The sequence below is a fragment of the Ovis canadensis genome, chromosome 4 (genome assembly GCF_042477335.2).
Source record: "Ovis canadensis isolate MfBH-ARS-UI-01 breed Bighorn chromosome 4, ARS-UI_OviCan_v2, whole genome shotgun sequence".
Classification (NCBI taxonomy): Eukaryota; Metazoa; Chordata; class Mammalia; order Artiodactyla; family Bovidae; genus Ovis; species Ovis canadensis.
In genome coordinates, this window is record NC_091248.1 from 107361894 (window position 1) to 107378270 (window position 16377).

Sequence of the window (16377 nt, forward strand, 5' to 3'; positions counted from 1 at the left end):
GCGTCTTGGAGGGTGAGCAGGCCGCCATGGGGCCTCTGGGGAGGGTTCCACTTCCGTCCCAGTTCTGGCTCCATTACAGCGCCCATCGTAGCCTGTCTTCCTAGAGTGATAGGGAAGCAGGAGCCTCGGCTCCTACAGCAGAGGCACTTCCTCTTGGGTTTCCTTTCTGTGACAGCTGAACTTAAGACTGACACCCACTGTGTCCTCTGCTCACTGTAGGGAATAGAGGAGAGGTGGTGCAAAGGTTGAACCAGTTAACAGCTGCGGGACAGTTCAGCAAGCGCCCATCTCTAAGGCCCAGATTCTAAAAGTATCTCTGCCCCCTGGCCCTGCTCCCTGGCTGTTCGGCACCTGAGCCTGGAAGCCATCTCTTCAGATCTGAGTAGCCTTCTGCCGTCTGAGAGTAGAGACCCCAGAGGGACCAAGGAGAGGACAGAGAAGGGAGTCTGGCCAAAGCGTAGCCCCTTGCTTAGGTGCTGAGCCAGGCATCACTATTTACTACGCAGTGGATTTGTCTGGAAGAACCCAAGTCATCATTTCTCTGGTGCCACGTGATGGTGCTGAGGAGTAATTACCAGTGATTAATTACTTACACAGGCTGCGTGCTTTTATTCCAGTCCAATTAAAATGCAGCACACCACTCTCAGTGCGAGGGCCCGCCCGCCTCCGGGGGCCCTCCTGCATATCCCCTCCTCCTTGAGGCCTGGGGGAAATCTAGCCTGACCCCCCTCCTTCTGGCGGGGCTGCTCTCTGCAAACAGTGTGGGCAGAGCCTTGCAGCAGCCCTCTGAGTTAGCTGGACTCAGATGGGAGAATCTGGGGGTCAGCTGGGGAGCAGTAAACTTGGTATCTGAGGCGTCCCCAGGATCCCCAGCCTGCCCCGCCGGTGACCCCGTGAGAGCTGCCTTAGCTGTCAAGAGACAGGCGCATCTGGGGTTAAGAGATCATCGTGGTCCCTGTGGGCTGAGGAAGCTAATAACGAGAGATTTTGTGAGACCAGGGGCACACAGAAGTCTTGGGTGTGTGTGATTATGTGCATGTGAGCAGGTCTGAATGGGGAGCTCCAACAATGCTGTGTTCCCCACTCTGAGAATTTAGCTGCCTCCCTGCAAGGCCTGATCCCCCCTACGCCTTGCCGTCTCCTCTCCTTAGTGAAGAGGCCAGTCTGTAGGAAGCTGCTTGCAGGGTTCCCCCTCCCCCTCCTCTCGGGATCCTGGGCAGGTCTAAGGGCGAGAGAGGAAGCCTCAGATGGCAGCTGTCTGTCCCCCATATCCCCTGCCCCACTCGTACCTTGGCAGGGCCCTTGACAGGCCTGGATTGGCCATCGATTGGCTTTTATTGAGCTTAGCTTCCCCACTGCGGGCTTGCAGGCCTCCACCACCCTGGCCGCACGCCAGCCCCGCCTCCAGAGCCTCCTGAGCAGTGGTATTAAATAGGATTTAGAAAGGAAAGGTTCCATGCAGTGGAACCTCGGTCCACATGGCCCGCAGCCTGCCAGGAGGAGGACCTGGGGCTCCCCCGGGAGGATGTGCAGGGAAGGCGGGGGGGGGGGGGGGCGGGCAGGTGAGGACAGAAGAGACTCCCTCTCCTCTGCCACTAAGCTGGCCCCGGGGTGCAGGGGATCTGAGCAGGACAGGAAGTGGCTGACCCAGCAGTGCAGAGCAGAGGAGGGAGGGGGCTCCCTGCCCACTGGCCCCCGGGATCTGTAGCCAGGGCCACCGAGGGGTCACAGAGGGTGTCTGGCTGACGTGTGAGCCCCTCCCTGCCCAGGTTCTGCAGAGGGACAACCGCAGTCGGTGTGGGCCCAGCTTGCCCTTGTTCTAAGGGTGGGGACCTGCCCTCTAGCTGACTGACTCCTTCCCACCACAAAGCCACCTGAGTGGACCACACTGACCAGCTTCTGCAGGGGCCCTGCAGGGCTCTGTGACTGAGGGCCAAGCCTGCCCTCTCAGAAATGGAGCGCCCCGTCTGACAAGCAGCTCCACCTCTTTTGGCCTTGGGCAGACTCAGGCTTCCAGTGTCCTCTGCTCCCCACCTGCCCGCTGCCCCATGAGCTGTGGGACCCCATAGGACTGGCCTGTCTCTGCCTCCTGGTAGGAAAGGGGCCCGAGGGCCACCCCGAGGCTCTGTCTGCATCATCCCTGACCTCCACCCCGCTGGCCCATGAACCTGCCAGGGAAGATGCCCCACCGTCTCTCTCCAGGAGGAAGCCTGACGCTGTCGCCTGAGGCACCTTGGCTTGAGGAGTTTCTACTCTCAGCCTGTCAGTCTGTTTCCATTCTGTCCACAAGGCAAAGAAGCCTCCCTCCCCTGCAGCCGAGGCAAGTGGGATGGGGTTAGGATGGGGGCCAGCTCAGGACCCAGCGCAGGGGCCTGGGAAAGGTAGGGAACAGGAGCGGAGGGAGGCCCTGACTTGGTCTGCAGAGGTAGGGGCACAGTCTGGAGAGTGGTGCTGGTGGGGCTGGCACACAGCACAGACTGCTGGGCCAGGAATGCCTCTGGCGACGTCTCTGCCACTCCCGGGCAGCCTCCCCACCAAGCTCAGAAAGTCCCTGTTGCTCATTCCAGTTCCCGGGGCCGAGGCCTCTCCTTCCAGTGGAAGGACACGCACTCATGCCACATTAGAGGCAAGAGCATGGTTTCACAGGTGTGGCCCAAAGTGGTTCAGTAATTCCAGCTTGCATATGTTTCTTGGTGCACCACTCCACCATGCCCCAGGAGTCTGTGTGTAGCAGAAGGCTCACATGGTCTAACTACCACCTCTTGCAGGGGAAGAAAAGGAGACTCAGGGAAGGCATGTGACTTGACCGAGGTCATACAGCAAATTAAAGGGGAAAATGAAAGGACCAGAGTCCACAACTCCCACCTACGACTTTTCCCACTGCTCATTGCTGCCTTTTGTGTTCAGGGGCCCAGGTGATGCCAATATTCCCCTTGAAGGGCTCTAGGGCCCAGCCCCCTGTGTTCAAATCCTGGTTCTGCCACGTCTAGCAAGCCTGTGTGCCTCGGTTTCTTCGTTTCTAAAATCGGGGGTAATGTTGATTCCTTTTGAAAAGCTTGTGAGGATTAGATGACCTAGTACTTGGGTAACGTTTAGTGTGGCCCCTAGTGAGCCTATAAGGTTTGGGCTAATAACTTCTGTCACCGCCTGCCCGAGTCCTGTGTGTGTGTGTCTGAGGGACCCAGTGTGTGGTCCAGTCCCCCAGACTCCCCAGCCCCTTTCCGCCGCCCCGCTGGAAGGCCGTCTCCCTCCCCTGCTCTGACAGGCCTCACTACTGAGACAATCTCCTGGCCGCGGGATTGGCCTTGACGCGCTGTCACCCCGCATCGCTTCCGAGCACTGCAGCCCTGACAGTGCCGGGCTGGGGGAGGGAGGGGGAGGGAAGTGGAGGGCGGCGGCTGGCTCCAAGCCAGGGTCAGGGCAGCCTCCTTGAGGTGCAGAGGACGGCACCCTCGCACAGCGGCGGCCCTCCCCTCCATGGCCCAGCACCATCGCTTGCAGAGCCTCAGGAGTGCCCGTGGCCCTGTGACGGTGAGAGGGCCCTGGGAGCTCAGTGACCCTCACAGGGGGTGTGAGGGAAGGAGATGGGGACTGGACGCCACCACAGGGCCAAGGGTCTCACACGCCTGGCATGTGTGGGAGTCACTGGGAGGCTTGAGGTTTGATTCCCTTTCCCTGGGACCGTTAGAGCACATCCTGATGGGCGGGCGGTGGGTACCCTGGCACCTTCATTCCCAGGGAGATCCCCAGTTGTTCCAGACGCCTCAGAGTGTGGGAGCTACTAGACTGGAAGTTCCCCCACCCCCAGCTCTGCTCTCCAGGGGCTCAGACCAGCATGATGCAACATCACCCCCACACTCGCCCCCAGGGCAGTGGTCCCCCCTCCCCAGAGCCCCTTTCCTGGCATCCTTTCTGACTTCACTTCCTGAACCCCTCACCTCCCCTCTGCTGACCACACGTGCAGGTCTGGGCCCACTACGAGGAGCAGCCCGTGGAGGAGTTGATGCCCGTGCTGGAGGAGAAGGAGCGCTCGGCCAGCTACAAGCCGGTGTTCGTGACGGAGATCACCGACGACCTGCACTTCTACGTGCAGGATGTGGAGACAGGTGAGCGCACACCCGGCCCGTTTCCACCACCTCACAGCTCCTGGCGCAGGGCCGGCCCACCTCCAGGCCCCCAGGCTTCCAGGGGCCTCCCTGCACAGCTTGCGGCTGCTGCCCACCTCCCAGGCCCCTGAGCGGCGCTGTGGGCCCGAGGTCATATTCTCAGCTGCAACGGGGCCGGTGAGGCTAAGCGGTCCTCTGAGGACTGCTGAGGTCACCAGTCCTGTCTGGGTGGTGCTCTGAGACTCTTAGGTCATTGTTTTCCTCCCAGACACCCCTGGCAGGGCTGGGCAGGAGGATCGTGCCCTCAGAGCTTGTCAGGAAGCAATGGACAGAGGTCTCCATGTGGCCGAGAATCGCATGCCGGCTCTGCTCAGCGCCTCTGCCCCTCAGCCTTCCCGGGGAGGGCAGGGTAGGGGTAGTCCGGGCTTGTCTCTGCTGGGGTTTCTCCTCCTCCAGAAGTTCCTGTAAGCCCCGAGTGCTGACCAGTTGCCATGGAAACAGGCGGCGCTCTAGGGGAAGTCATCTCCAGGAAGTCTTTCTGAAGGACCCTCTTTCTCCGTCTTCCCTCTTCCTCCTGCCCTCCAGTGCTGTGCACTGAGGCCAGGGTCCTATCCCCTGTGCCTGCCACCCCCTGCCCTCAGCAGAGAGCTCAGGTTTCTGAGCAGAGAGGGCAGCAGAGCCGGCTCTCACAGCAACTGCACTGGGGCCCCTCTGGCCCAGCTTCCACCTCCACTCCCTTTACTCTGTCCATCCTGACCTCCCGCCTCTCATTTGCCGCCCTGTGCAGGGAGACATTTTAGCTGAGATCAGAGGAGAAAGCTCTTTAAGCTACTTCTCGGTCAAGGAAACCAGGTCTTTGCAAGGCGGAGGGGGCGGGAAACGTCAGTAACATGGAGGCAGCCCCGTGGGTGGCAGGGTGCCAGGGTGCGGCTCTCCCTGCCCTCCTCGGCGCCACCCCAGGCCCACTCCAGATGGTCGACAGCCTCGTGTCGGCCACTTCCCCACTCCCGATACTGCCTGGGCAGCTGCATTTGTAGCAGTGTCATTTCACCGGGGAGACCGACCATTCTGAGCCTCGGGCTGGGCTTGGGAGGCGAGCAGAGCCAGGGAGGGGCTGAGATGAGCTGCTGAGCCTGCAGGGTTAGGATCTCTCGTGGTCAGCAGCATTCCTGGTGAGAGGGGCCTGGCCACTGCCTGGGTAATGGAGCCAGGAGGAGACCTCCAGGTCTGAAGGTGGCCCAGGTAGGAATGAGAGCTACTCCTGAGCCCAGGAGCTGGCAAGAAGGCCCTCTGGGAGCTTGGGGAGAGGGAACTCAAAGGAGACCCTGCGCAGGGAACCCCGGCTCCCAGGCAGGCTGCACCTGGCCTCTGGGTCCTGCCAGGTAGGACTATCACCAAGTACAGACAGGTGCTGGGGTCTCCAGGGGGCAGAGCCTGAGGCTGAGTTAAGGCCTTTGCCACGTGGTCTCTGTCATCTCAGAGGCTTCCTGTGTCGGTTCCGCACCCTGCCTGGCCGTCGGTGACAGCTCTCAGAAGCCAGGACACTTCACCAAGTGGCAGCCAAGGCAGATAACGAGGAGAAAAAGGGAACTTGGGGGGAACCACGGATTGTTGGAAGATTGGAGGAGCAAGTGACGTGCTGCGTGGCACGCCACCTGGATGGCTGTGAGCTCCAAAGAAAGCCTGCCCTCCATCAAATCCATGAACAGGAACCTGGACATACACAGCCTCCCTCTCCTGAAACCCTTGGCCCCTCTGGGAGGCAGGGACATCCTCTGGCCCTTTTTCCCTTCTCTTAATTAAAGCCTGCCTTCGGGAAGGATCTGGTGAAGTAACGAATGCATTGCCATTGGCCCTACGTGACCAACCAGGCTCTGTGTAAGGACCTCCCAGAGGGCTTTGCCTATTCGCAGAGCTGTTGCCTTGGAGCAAAATAATAATAATAATAGAGCAAGTATTACAAGATCTCATCTGTGTAGAGGAGGCTTCTATGTCCCTGAAATTTTACTGTCTGGGCAAGAAATGCAGGTGCAGGAGAACAGAGAGTTTACTGCCAGGCAGGGGGAGGGCAGCTGCTTCTAAAATGTCCCGGAAACCATCTTGTGAAGGCCAGGGCAGAGCCTGAGTGTGGTCAGGCACAAACCTGCAGACCCCTCTTCAACACAGTGTGGTTGCCAAGCACCCTGCATGGCCGGAGCTTTACTAGGTCTCAAGAGAAGTGGCAGAATCAAGTGAGCTATGGTCTGTGCCCTGAAGGAGCCCACGGTGCAGTGGCAGAAGCATAAACCAGACAGGGAGTGGATAAGGCCCGCTGTGACAAGGGCAGGGATGGCTAACATGTGTCAGGCTGTGTAACAGGGTGGCCCCGGGCCCTGAGGGTAGGGGAGGAATCCCTCGCTCCCACCACACACACACCCTCCCAGCCCAGCACCCTCCCCCTGGAAACGAAGCGGGCAGAAAAAGGCCAGGTGTAGAGTTTGAATCAGACCCAGAGGGACGTAAAGGAGAAGCCACTGGGACTGACGCATAGCAAGAGGGTGGTGACGGGATGCGGCAGGAGGGGGCCGCTGAGAAGACCTTGGGGTTGCCACACCCAGGGACAGACAGACCAGCCGCCGGGTGGATGACCCAGGGAGAATGGCTTAGGAAAGAAAAGGCAAGGAAGGGGCCCCGCCCAACCCCGTGGAGGAGGGCAGTGAGTTGGCTTGGAGGTTCGGTTCCGCACGTTTCTAGACGCGTCATGTCGGAGCGGCCACGTCTGAACAGACTGAGACTAGGCCCCGCTCCCGGACTCGCTCCCATCTTTCACAGCCCAGACTCTGAGGCCCTTCCTTGTGCAGGGTCATCGGGGGCCCCCTCCTTCAGCTCCACTTTTGTCCCTGGGAGACTAGGCAGAGAGTGGCTACTGTCCGTCACCACTTCTGTGGCCCAGGCCAGGGCCAGCCCTGGTAGGAGTGGAGAAGGCAGGTTGGCCTGGGCCTTGCTTGGTGTCCACTCATTTTCTCCACCTCCTAAACCAAAGCCCAGGAACAGTCCCTGCGCATCCCCAGGGACAGCCAAGACTGGAAGGCTGGGTACCTCTTAGGCCTGAAATATCTGCAAAATATCATGAACCTCCTCGAGCAGGAACCAAAGAGACGTTCCCTGCAGGATGGGGGCAAGCCAGTGCTGTGGGCACCCTGCAACAGTCCACATCCTGCCCACTCCCTGGGCTCGTCTTCCACCCGGCCCCATCCAGAGATGAGGCTCCAGGGGACGTGGCACCCGGGTCTCACTCCCTCTTCCTCCCCACAGGCACCCAGCTGGAGAAGCTGATGGAGAGCATGCGCAATGACATTGCCAGCCACCCTCCCGTCGAGGGCTCCTACGCCCCCCGCCGGGGCGAGTTCTGCATCGCCAAATTCGTAGACGGAGAATGGTAAGCCACCTGGACCCGAGCAAGGCAGAGTCTTAAGCAGGAGCAAGAGGAGGTCTGTCTCCAGGGCACCAGCCGGCAGAAACGCCAGCCAGACTCGAGGCATTCACTGTATCGGCCTGCTTTCCACTGAGTGGTCGCTCTTGACCTTGGCCAGCTCTCCAGAGTGGTCCTCTGTGTTGCCCATTTGCAACCTGCAGTGTAACCCAGTTTTTCTGCAGTCGGCCTCTAAGGTACAGGAGTATCCCTCCTCCTCTCTCCTGGGCTCTTCTGTTGGGGGTGCCCTGGCTGGCTGCATCTCTGCAGCACCCCATCACCCCGTACAGGAGAGACAATGTCAGGAGAGGGCAGGGTTGGTGAGGGGATCGCTGGTTCCTGTGAGCCCAAACCAGCCACCACCCTCCACCCCAGCTGTCTGGTACAGGAGTAGCAGCACTCTCAGGCTGCAGGAAGGTCACTTACGTCTGATCTACCAAGGATAGGGCCCATGGCCTTCCCAGGGTGACGAAGTGACTTGGATGCGTTCCCTGCTGCGGCCTCCCAGACAGATCTGCCGGCTAATTACAGCTGCTGTTTAGTGTGCTGGGTTTAAACAGCAGACATCAATCTAGTCATTAGTCTTGTTGCTTTATGCCCCAAGGACACATTAATCTGCTCCTCATGCTCCCCTCTCCCTCCCTCTGCTCCCAGCTATGCTCTGATTCCATTAGATGGGGTCCCGATGGAGTCTGAAAACTGGCCCCCTGTGACACCCGTGGGTGTTCATTCTGAGCCCTGGGCGGGGAAACACTGCACCCCCTGGCCTGCCGTCGCTGAGGCTCTGGGGAGTCTCCTCAGGGCTGTCCCTTGAGCTCTGCCCGTGATGCCATTGCAGGTACCGCGCCCGAGTGGAGAAAGTCGAGTCTCCTGCCAAAGTACACGTCTTCTACATCGACTACGGCAACGTGAGTGCAGGGTCGGAGGTGGGCGAGCAGCACAGGAGGGGCCGGCCCCTAGGTCAAGTCCATCTGAGCTTTAGAGCTCCCCCTCCCTCCCTGACGGATGGGGACCCTGTGGGCCTCTCTGGTGCTCATCCTGAGGGACTGGGCAACACCAGTGTCTCTGCTCAGAGGCCGGAGGGGCCGTGAAGTCCTGGCCCTGTACACCCCGTCTCCTGGTCTGCAAGGTGCCTGGGTGCTGATCTCCAGCGCATCCCAAACCAGGCTTGCTGAGAAGGGACTGGTATCCCCAGGAGAAATGCCCCTTGGACTGGGCCTGAGAGTGTGTTGACCATTCCCTGCAGCAAGCAGGAGAGAAAGCTGTCCTTCAGAGCCATGCTGCTCCTGAGGACTGGTGTTGGGGGGCCCCGTGAATAGAAAACCCAGAGAGGGGCCATGCTCCTAGCCTACCACCCAGGAATACACACAGGACAGGGTCTTGCCAACTGGGGTTGCCCTGTACACCTGGGCCAGGACCCTGATCTTAGAGTGCTCTCCCAGCCAGGCACCCCTGCCCCCCAACCCTGCCCCAGCCTTGGGAAAGTGGTCAGGGAGCCCCTGTCATGGTGGGAAGGCATGGGGCAAAGTGGAGACAGCAGTGAGAGCCCAGTGATCAGGTGGGCGGTGTCAATTGGAGCCCCCAGGTGTGCCACCACCAGGCCCCGCCTCCCCGGCTTTGCTGACCCCGCAGGCCTGTGCACGTGGAAAGGAAACGAGTCCTAGGTGCGGGATGGGGCTGAGTTAGAGTGCTCAGGGGCCTGGCCACTTGAATCGTCCCCCAAGAGCAAGGGGGCTTCCACTGCGTGACGCCGCTGGCCCGGTGTGTCCTCTACAGAGGGAGATCCTGCCGTCCACCCGCCTGGGCACCCTGCCGCCTGCCTTCAGCACCCGCGTGCTACCAGCTCAAGCCACAGAGTATGCCTTTGCCTTCATCCAGGTGCCCCAAGATGTGAGTCTCCACCCCTTTCTTCCTCCCAAAGGGGACCATCCCCTGACACATGACCACTGCTGCGGCCCCAGCACGTACCCACGGGAACTAAATGCACAGCCGTCCTGGGTCCCACCCCCACCCCCTCGCCCACTCTCATGGGGCTGCGCCCCTACCATGGCCCCCGTATGGGGCCTCTGCCTCTAGCCTGCTCGGCTCTGGGCTGCAGTTGTCTCCCAGTACTCCTTCCAGTCTCAGACAGTGCCACCAGAAGTGACTGTCCCAAATAGATTTGACCGGGTCACACCTCTGCCAGAAATCCTCCGCTGGGGCCGTCCTGGCTGATGGGAGGGGCTGGAGACAGTGATGACGGCTGGGGGGGGGGGGGGGGGGGCGTGGCCAGGGAGGTCTGGGTCAAGGCAAGGCGGCCTTGGCACATCTGAGTCAGCTCTTGAACCATGCGCAGGATTGGGAAGGGGAGCCTGGTGGGACAGGGCACACTGGGTGAAGACTAGTTTACCAGCTGCAGGCAGTGGCAGGAGGTGAGTCGGACCCTTGTCTGCCCTAGCAGGGAGGTTATTCTTTGTACCGTAGATGGGAGGGGTCTGAGCTGAGCGGGTAGTGAGGTGATGCTGGCACGTCTAAGCAGACTTCCTGGAGGTCCGGGACCTGGGGCCCTCGCAGCTCTTGGCTGGCACCAGCCTCTCGTGCTGACCTGGGTCTGTGCCCGCCGCAGGAGGATGCCCGGACCGACGCAGTGGACAGCGTGGTGCGGGACATCCAGAACACGCAGTGCCTGCTCAACGTGGAGCACCTGAGCGCCGGCTGCCCGCACGTCACCCTGCAGTTCGCTGACTCCAAGGGGGACGTGGGGCTGGGCTTGGTGAAGGAGGGGCTGGTCATGGTGGAGGTGCGCAAGGAGAAGCAGTTCCAGAAAGTGGTACGTGCTGTGGGGGGCGGGACAAAAGTGGTCTGTGCTCTGGGGGTGGAGCAACCCCTGCGTCCCAGGGGAGGGTGGGTGCCCCCCGGGAGCCAGTGAAGGAGCCGGGACCCACCATCCTGCTGCTCCTGCAGGGGAAAGATAATGGATTTGGGTTTGTTGGGGGTTTTTTAAAAGAGTTAATTACTTCCCAAATTAATAGGCTGCCGGTTTGGCTGAAAACTGCAGCTGCAAACTGGAGCAGAAAGTTTCCCTTTGCCCATCCCCCTCGGTGACAGGCCAGGAAGCTGTGCCAGGGGTGGTGCAGAGAGGGTCACAGCCCGGCGTGCTGTCTCTCCTGTCCTCGTGTCCTCCTCTCCGAGCCCATCAGCAGCTCCCAGCACTCAGTGCCGCCTGAGCCACTTACCCAGAAGACTGCCACAACCCCCTCCAGCCTGTGGGGAGCTGGGCCTGAGTCCCACCTTCCTCCTTCGTAAAACATCTGGCCCTGGGGATCAACCACTGGACACTTGAGTCTCCCGTTCATGAAGTGAGGAGAGTGCAACCAGCCTGACTGCTCCTAGGGTGGACCACGAGGATGGGGGTCTGCCAGCTGGGGAACCACCTTGCACAGCTCGGTAGATCTTTAGAGCCAGGCTTCTCCCACTTAGCACTGTTCCCATCCCAGTTCCCCAGCCTCTCCCCACGACAGGCCAGCCTCCAGGGACAGGCCAGGCTGGTGGTGGGAAGCCCCTGTGCCCTTCTGCAGCACCCAGCTCCCCCACCCTCCTGAGCTGGAGGGACTCAAGCAGCAGGGTTGAAACCAACATTCTTCTCTCTCCACTAGGCCTTGCTTCCCTTTGTGCCTTTCCGCTCTCCTCACTTGCGGAATGAGGGTTGGTGGGTGTGTAGCTCTAGTTATGTGGGTTGATAATTCATTTGGAACAAGACTTCACTGTGGATCACTCCTGTGTCTTGTCTGGACAGGAGGGGCCTGACCCCTAGTCTCCCTGCAGTTTCTTGGATCACTCCTAGGAGTTAGCTTAAGTTTCACTATAAACCTGGAGATCTTAGTGTCCCCTGTATGGAACTACCCGTAACGCTTCTGGTGTCTGTGTGAGTGCTAAGTCGCTTCAGTCGTGTCCAACCCTGCAGTTCTATGGACTGCAGCCCACCAGGCTCCTCTGTTCATGGGATATTCCAGGCAAGAATACAGTGTTAAGAAACACCTGATGTGTTTATTCATTCACTTACTCATTCTTTCAGTAAATGTTTTTGAGGATCTGCACATCTCTGAATAAGAGACAACATTCCTGCCCTATGTGACTTGCATTCAAACATGAGGAGACAAAGAATAAAAAAGTCAACAAAATTAGACATTAGACGATGAGTGCGATGGGAAGAGAAAGTAGAAGTAACGGGGATTGGGAATGTGGGGGATTGGTCATAATTTTCAAAAGGGAATCACATGAGGTCTCGTTAAGAAGGTGACTCTTAACCAGAGGCTTGAGCAGGTGAGATAGGTAGCCAGGTGGAAAGGAGAGAGAAGCATGTTTCAGGTGATTGGAACAGCCAGCAGAGTCTGGAAACAGCAAGGAGACAGCGACTCTGCACTTGGATTTTCCTTGGAGGGAGCTGGGAACCCCTTGAGCAGGGGAGTGATGTGACCTGACCTGGGCCTCTGCAAGGCCCCTCTGGCTGCTCAGCTGCAAGTACCCCCACCTTGACCATCCATCCCGTTGTTTTCTTGTCCCTCCCAGATCACAGAATACCTGAACGCCCAGGAGTCAGCCAAGAGTGCCAGGGTGAGTTTTTGCCTCAGGAGCCCCAGAGGGTGCTGGGAGGGGGGCTTTGGCCATCCGGGTTCCAGCCTCTCCTGCCTTCCCTGACGAGCCGTTTGCTGTTTTCTCACAGCTGAACCTGTGGCGCTACGGAGACTTCCGAGCTGACGACGCAGATGAGTTTGGCTACAGCCGCTAAGGAGGCACCGGGTCTGACCCCCAGCACCGCTCACGCCAGCACCCCTTCTTCTGCCGGGAGGGTGTTTTCAGCTCCAGACCTCAAATCGGGGCATAGATTAGGTCCAGCTTTGCTTCAGTGTCTGGGAATGTCTCATAGGGTGGCATCTGGGCAGGGGGTGGGAAGAGCCCCCCACCACCACGGCTTTCAGGGGGCAGGCATTGTCTTCCAAGAGGACAGACACTGCCCTCCACTATCTCTCCCAGCTGATTTTGTTTCTATTTGGAGGTTTGTGGGGGTTTTTGTTCTTTTTTTTTTAATTGTCCTCAAATCAGGAAGAAACATGAAAGACTTTGTCCTAATCGGGGGCTTAATCCTCGCCCCAAGGCCTGCTGCCGACTGGCACCCCACGTCCACCCCAGACCGTCTTTCTCCCCGGCTCTCTGTCCAGCTGTTGATTATGTGGTTTTTCTGATACGTCCATTCTCAAATGCCAGCGTGTCCACATCTGCCCCTTTGCCCAAGCCCTCCCTATTTCTGTATTTAAAGCTTTTGAGGCCCAATAAAATAGTACATGCTGTCTGCAGCTCTTATTGGTGATGGTGGAGCCCAGAGCCCAGAATCTCAACAACTCCAGCCAGGAGGCAGCTTGGCGCTCAAATGACCCCCAAGCGTGCCTGACCACGCTCCCTGAAAACAGCCAGTCACAGGAATCAGGGCAGAACTTCAGAGCAACTCCCGGGGCCTGGTGGGCATACTGGCACCATGGCCATCATGCAGAAGCCTGCAGGTCTTCTCTTTTGACTCATCTGCACGTGACTGCTCTCAAGAACCTCAGCAGCTCAGCATACAGTACCCAGGAGAGAGGTTGCTGGGCCTGTCCTTTGGCCGGACCCACCAGCACCCGCCAAGGGACCAGCAGGGTCTCGCTGAGAGAAGTGAGGTGAGTTCTGGCTTCCTGCTGCAGCGAAAGGAAAACCTAATGCCCAGACAGACTCTCGCAGTACACTGAGGTCGAGGCCCCTGGTCTCCACCTGGATCCCTCCAGTGTCCACTGGAGAATGAGGGGCTCCAAGAGGGGTCGAGGCCCAGGCTGAGGCGAGCCAGTCTCTCCAGGTTAGCTCTGGCTCTGTTTGACTTGACAGGGTGCCTGCAACCCCAGACTACTCCTAGGCCCCGAGGGGGCACCCTAAGAGTGGCTGCTGCGGTGTGTGTGGTGAGATGCCCCCGTGCTTCTCAGAGTGAGAAAGCAGGTGTGCACGTGTTGTGGAGCTCATCACTCCAGCACCCGTGGAGTCCAGGGAACCTGCCTGTTCCCCCGAACTCCAGAGCCCCAGCCTTGTGGCCCTGACCTTCCTAGGCGTGTACTCACATGGTGGGCTGTCTTTTTGGCAGCCCCCCTTTTCTGCCCCATGTTCTGATCTGGGGTGATGCTTCAAGCTGCCATGTATTAAGATTGGTCATTTCTTTAGTCAAGTCTTTGGGGAAAGTCAGAGGAGGTGACTTTGTGGGGGATGGGGGGACGCTTTGTGGGGCCTGACTGGCCGGCTCTCATCCCTCAATGAGGTCCAGGTCCCCAGAAAATTCTGGCTTCTGGCAATTCTGCCCCACACTCACGTATTCAGGCCCAGGGCTCATGTGGGGTTCTGCCCAGGACTCCCGTCTCCCTCTACTTAGGGTGACTCCAGTTAAGGAGAGAGGCGAGAGAGAAGAACCAAGGGCAGGCTGGGGAGGGCTGTCACATGCTGTGCTGCAGCCGGAACCCCTTCCCCCTCCTCTCTGCAGGACTTATGGGCTCTGCCTGCTGTCTCTCTGGGTTGGAATGTCTTTGATCCTCAGATCAGAACCTCTTCACAGTCTAGTAAACCATTTCCCATGGCTCTGGACAGCCCCAGTGGGGGCCCGAGAAGGCTGCAGGAACACAGGTGATGAAGTCTGCCCTCTGTCCTTGCTCCTAGAGAAGCTGTTCTAACCCCTGCAGGCAGGCCCACTCTCAGCGTGGTCTCTCACTTTTATCCATCAAGGAGACTGGTCAGAGAAGAGAATGCCGTTTCACCCATTTCACTCCCTTCTGGTGGGGCCCAGAGGTAGTCACTGTGTATTCACTTGAACACAGTTGGCAAAGGGGCAAAATGCCAGCCCACTCTTTCAGTGAAAGGGTCTGTAATCATGTCTCTGTCTTAACAGTTTCCTTGGTTACATCTGCACCCAAGGATAAACCCTCCATGGTTCTCCAGCTGAAGTGATACCTGAGCCTTCCCCCTTCTTACTTTCTTGCTCCAAGGCTGATTTAGACAAAGGTCAGAGTATTCACCAGGCCAGAGGCCCTGCTGCTACTGGTTTTGGCCCCAGCTCAGTGTTCTCTGTACCATGTCAGTTGAGTTCCTGAGGTCTGACCTGGCCAGGCAGGGCTGGAGCTAGGGTGAAGTGAGCCAGGCACCTAAAGTACAGAATTTAAGGAGGCGCTCAGAGTGTGCGGGTGCCTTGGCGTACTTTCTTTTCATTCCCCATTGAGGCCAGCCAGCATCAGCACTTGCGCAAATAGCACCAAAAAAGAAAGAAACCATCTCCAAGGTCCTTCTCCTGCTAGAGTTGCAAAACATGCTCCTTGATGGTGGCTCATAAGCTCTGCCTCCCCATCCACCTTCCTAGTTGAGCAACAGAATTATTTGAGCCCCTGTCATTCATCCATCCATCCATCCATCCACCAAACACAGGTTAAGACCCAGCAGCACCGGCGCAGCCGCAGGTCTGCTGAGTGCCAAGGCCACCTCCCCAGGTTCTCGGCGTGCAGTCTAGGTGCCCAGGAGGCAGCAGATGCTGAAACCCCAGTAACAAGCCTCACCAGTGGTCTCACCCCAGGACAAGGCTGAGGCCCTCATCTAGTGTTTGCGGAGGCGTCACAGAGGAGGAGGAGGGCGGAATCAGACTGATGAATGGCAGGAGAGCGGCACTGCCAATCCGGGCAGGCTGGAAAGTTTCCCAGACTCAAGACTGATGGTGCAGACTCCGGGGTTTAGGTAGCCACTGGGAAGAAGTCCTGACGCCCAAGACCCCTGCCCAGCAACCCTCACCCGCCTCCTCCCTGTCAGTGGACAGGACCAGTAGGGAGGGCAGGCAGACAGTGGAGAAAGGGTTCACACAACTGCCTCCACTTTATGTATTGATTATTTCTGCATCCCAGGAAGAGAGGCAACGGACCCCTTTTCTTGCTTTATCCCATATTTGGAAGCAACAGGGAGGGGCTAGAGAACTGGTGCCTCAAGAGTGGTTATTGATGTCCTAATTATAAGAGGATGCTAATTTAATTTGAACCTAATTACAGTGTACTACCCTGGGTGGCATGTGTTTTAATAATTAACGTCCTTCAGATGCGTAGGAGTGTAATAATATTTACAGTGGGTTGGCCAGCAGCCTGGGGAGGCAGGCTGGGGGCCCATACGCCACCCTCCCCCCGGACAGCTTGGCTGCTAGCAGGTGGGGAAGATGGCACACGAGTCCTGGTTGGCTAGGATCTTGTCAGCTTTCCCGGGGAACATGCTTGGGCCTCATCGCCAGCCTCTTCCTTGACCCAGCAGGTCGCCCCACTCTGCAGGGAGCCAGGCTGGAAGTCTGGGAGGCATCACAACCAGCAGCATTCACATCCCTCCCCCACCTCACACTGTGCCACAAAGACAAGACCTATCTCTGATTTCCTTGGTGGCTCAGATGGTAAAGAATCTGCCTGCAGTGCAGGAGACCTGGGTTCAATCCCTGGGTCAGGAAGATCCCATGAAGAAGGGAATGGCAACCCACTCCAATATTCTTGCCTGGAGAATTCCATGGACAGAGGAACCTGGAAGGCTGCAGTCCTTAGGGTTGCAAGAGTCAGACACGACTGAGCAACTAACACGCACACTGCCTACTTGGGCCTATCCAAAAGAAGGGCTTGTTTAGGGGAGAGGAAGGAGAACCACATGGTTTTTCTTCTCTCTTTATTGAAATACACCTTCAGAAAGGTGCACAGATCATCATTGTGGAGCTCAGATTTTCACAAAGTGAACATAGCAATATGAGCACACACAACCTAGAAC

The 16377-nt window shown here is 58.4% G+C and overlaps 1 protein-coding gene across 1 annotated transcript in view; it reads left to right on the forward strand.

The window, feature by feature from the left end:
* Positions 1-12890, forward strand: part of SND1 (staphylococcal nuclease and tudor domain containing 1) — a 420634-nt gene extending 407744 nt beyond the window's left edge. The window contains exons 18-24 of the mRNA XM_069588315.1: positions 3965-4106; positions 7401-7524; positions 8396-8465; positions 9334-9447; positions 10163-10366; positions 12106-12150; positions 12260-12890. Of these exons, the coding sequence (XP_069444416.1) occupies positions 3965-4106; positions 7401-7524; positions 8396-8465; positions 9334-9447; positions 10163-10366; positions 12106-12150; positions 12260-12325 (765 nt within the window). The 3' untranslated portion in view covers positions 12326-12890. The remainder of the gene's footprint in view (positions 1-3964; positions 4107-7400; positions 7525-8395; positions 8466-9333; positions 9448-10162; positions 10367-12105; positions 12151-12259) is intronic.
* Positions 12891-16377: the final 3487 nt, after the last annotated feature.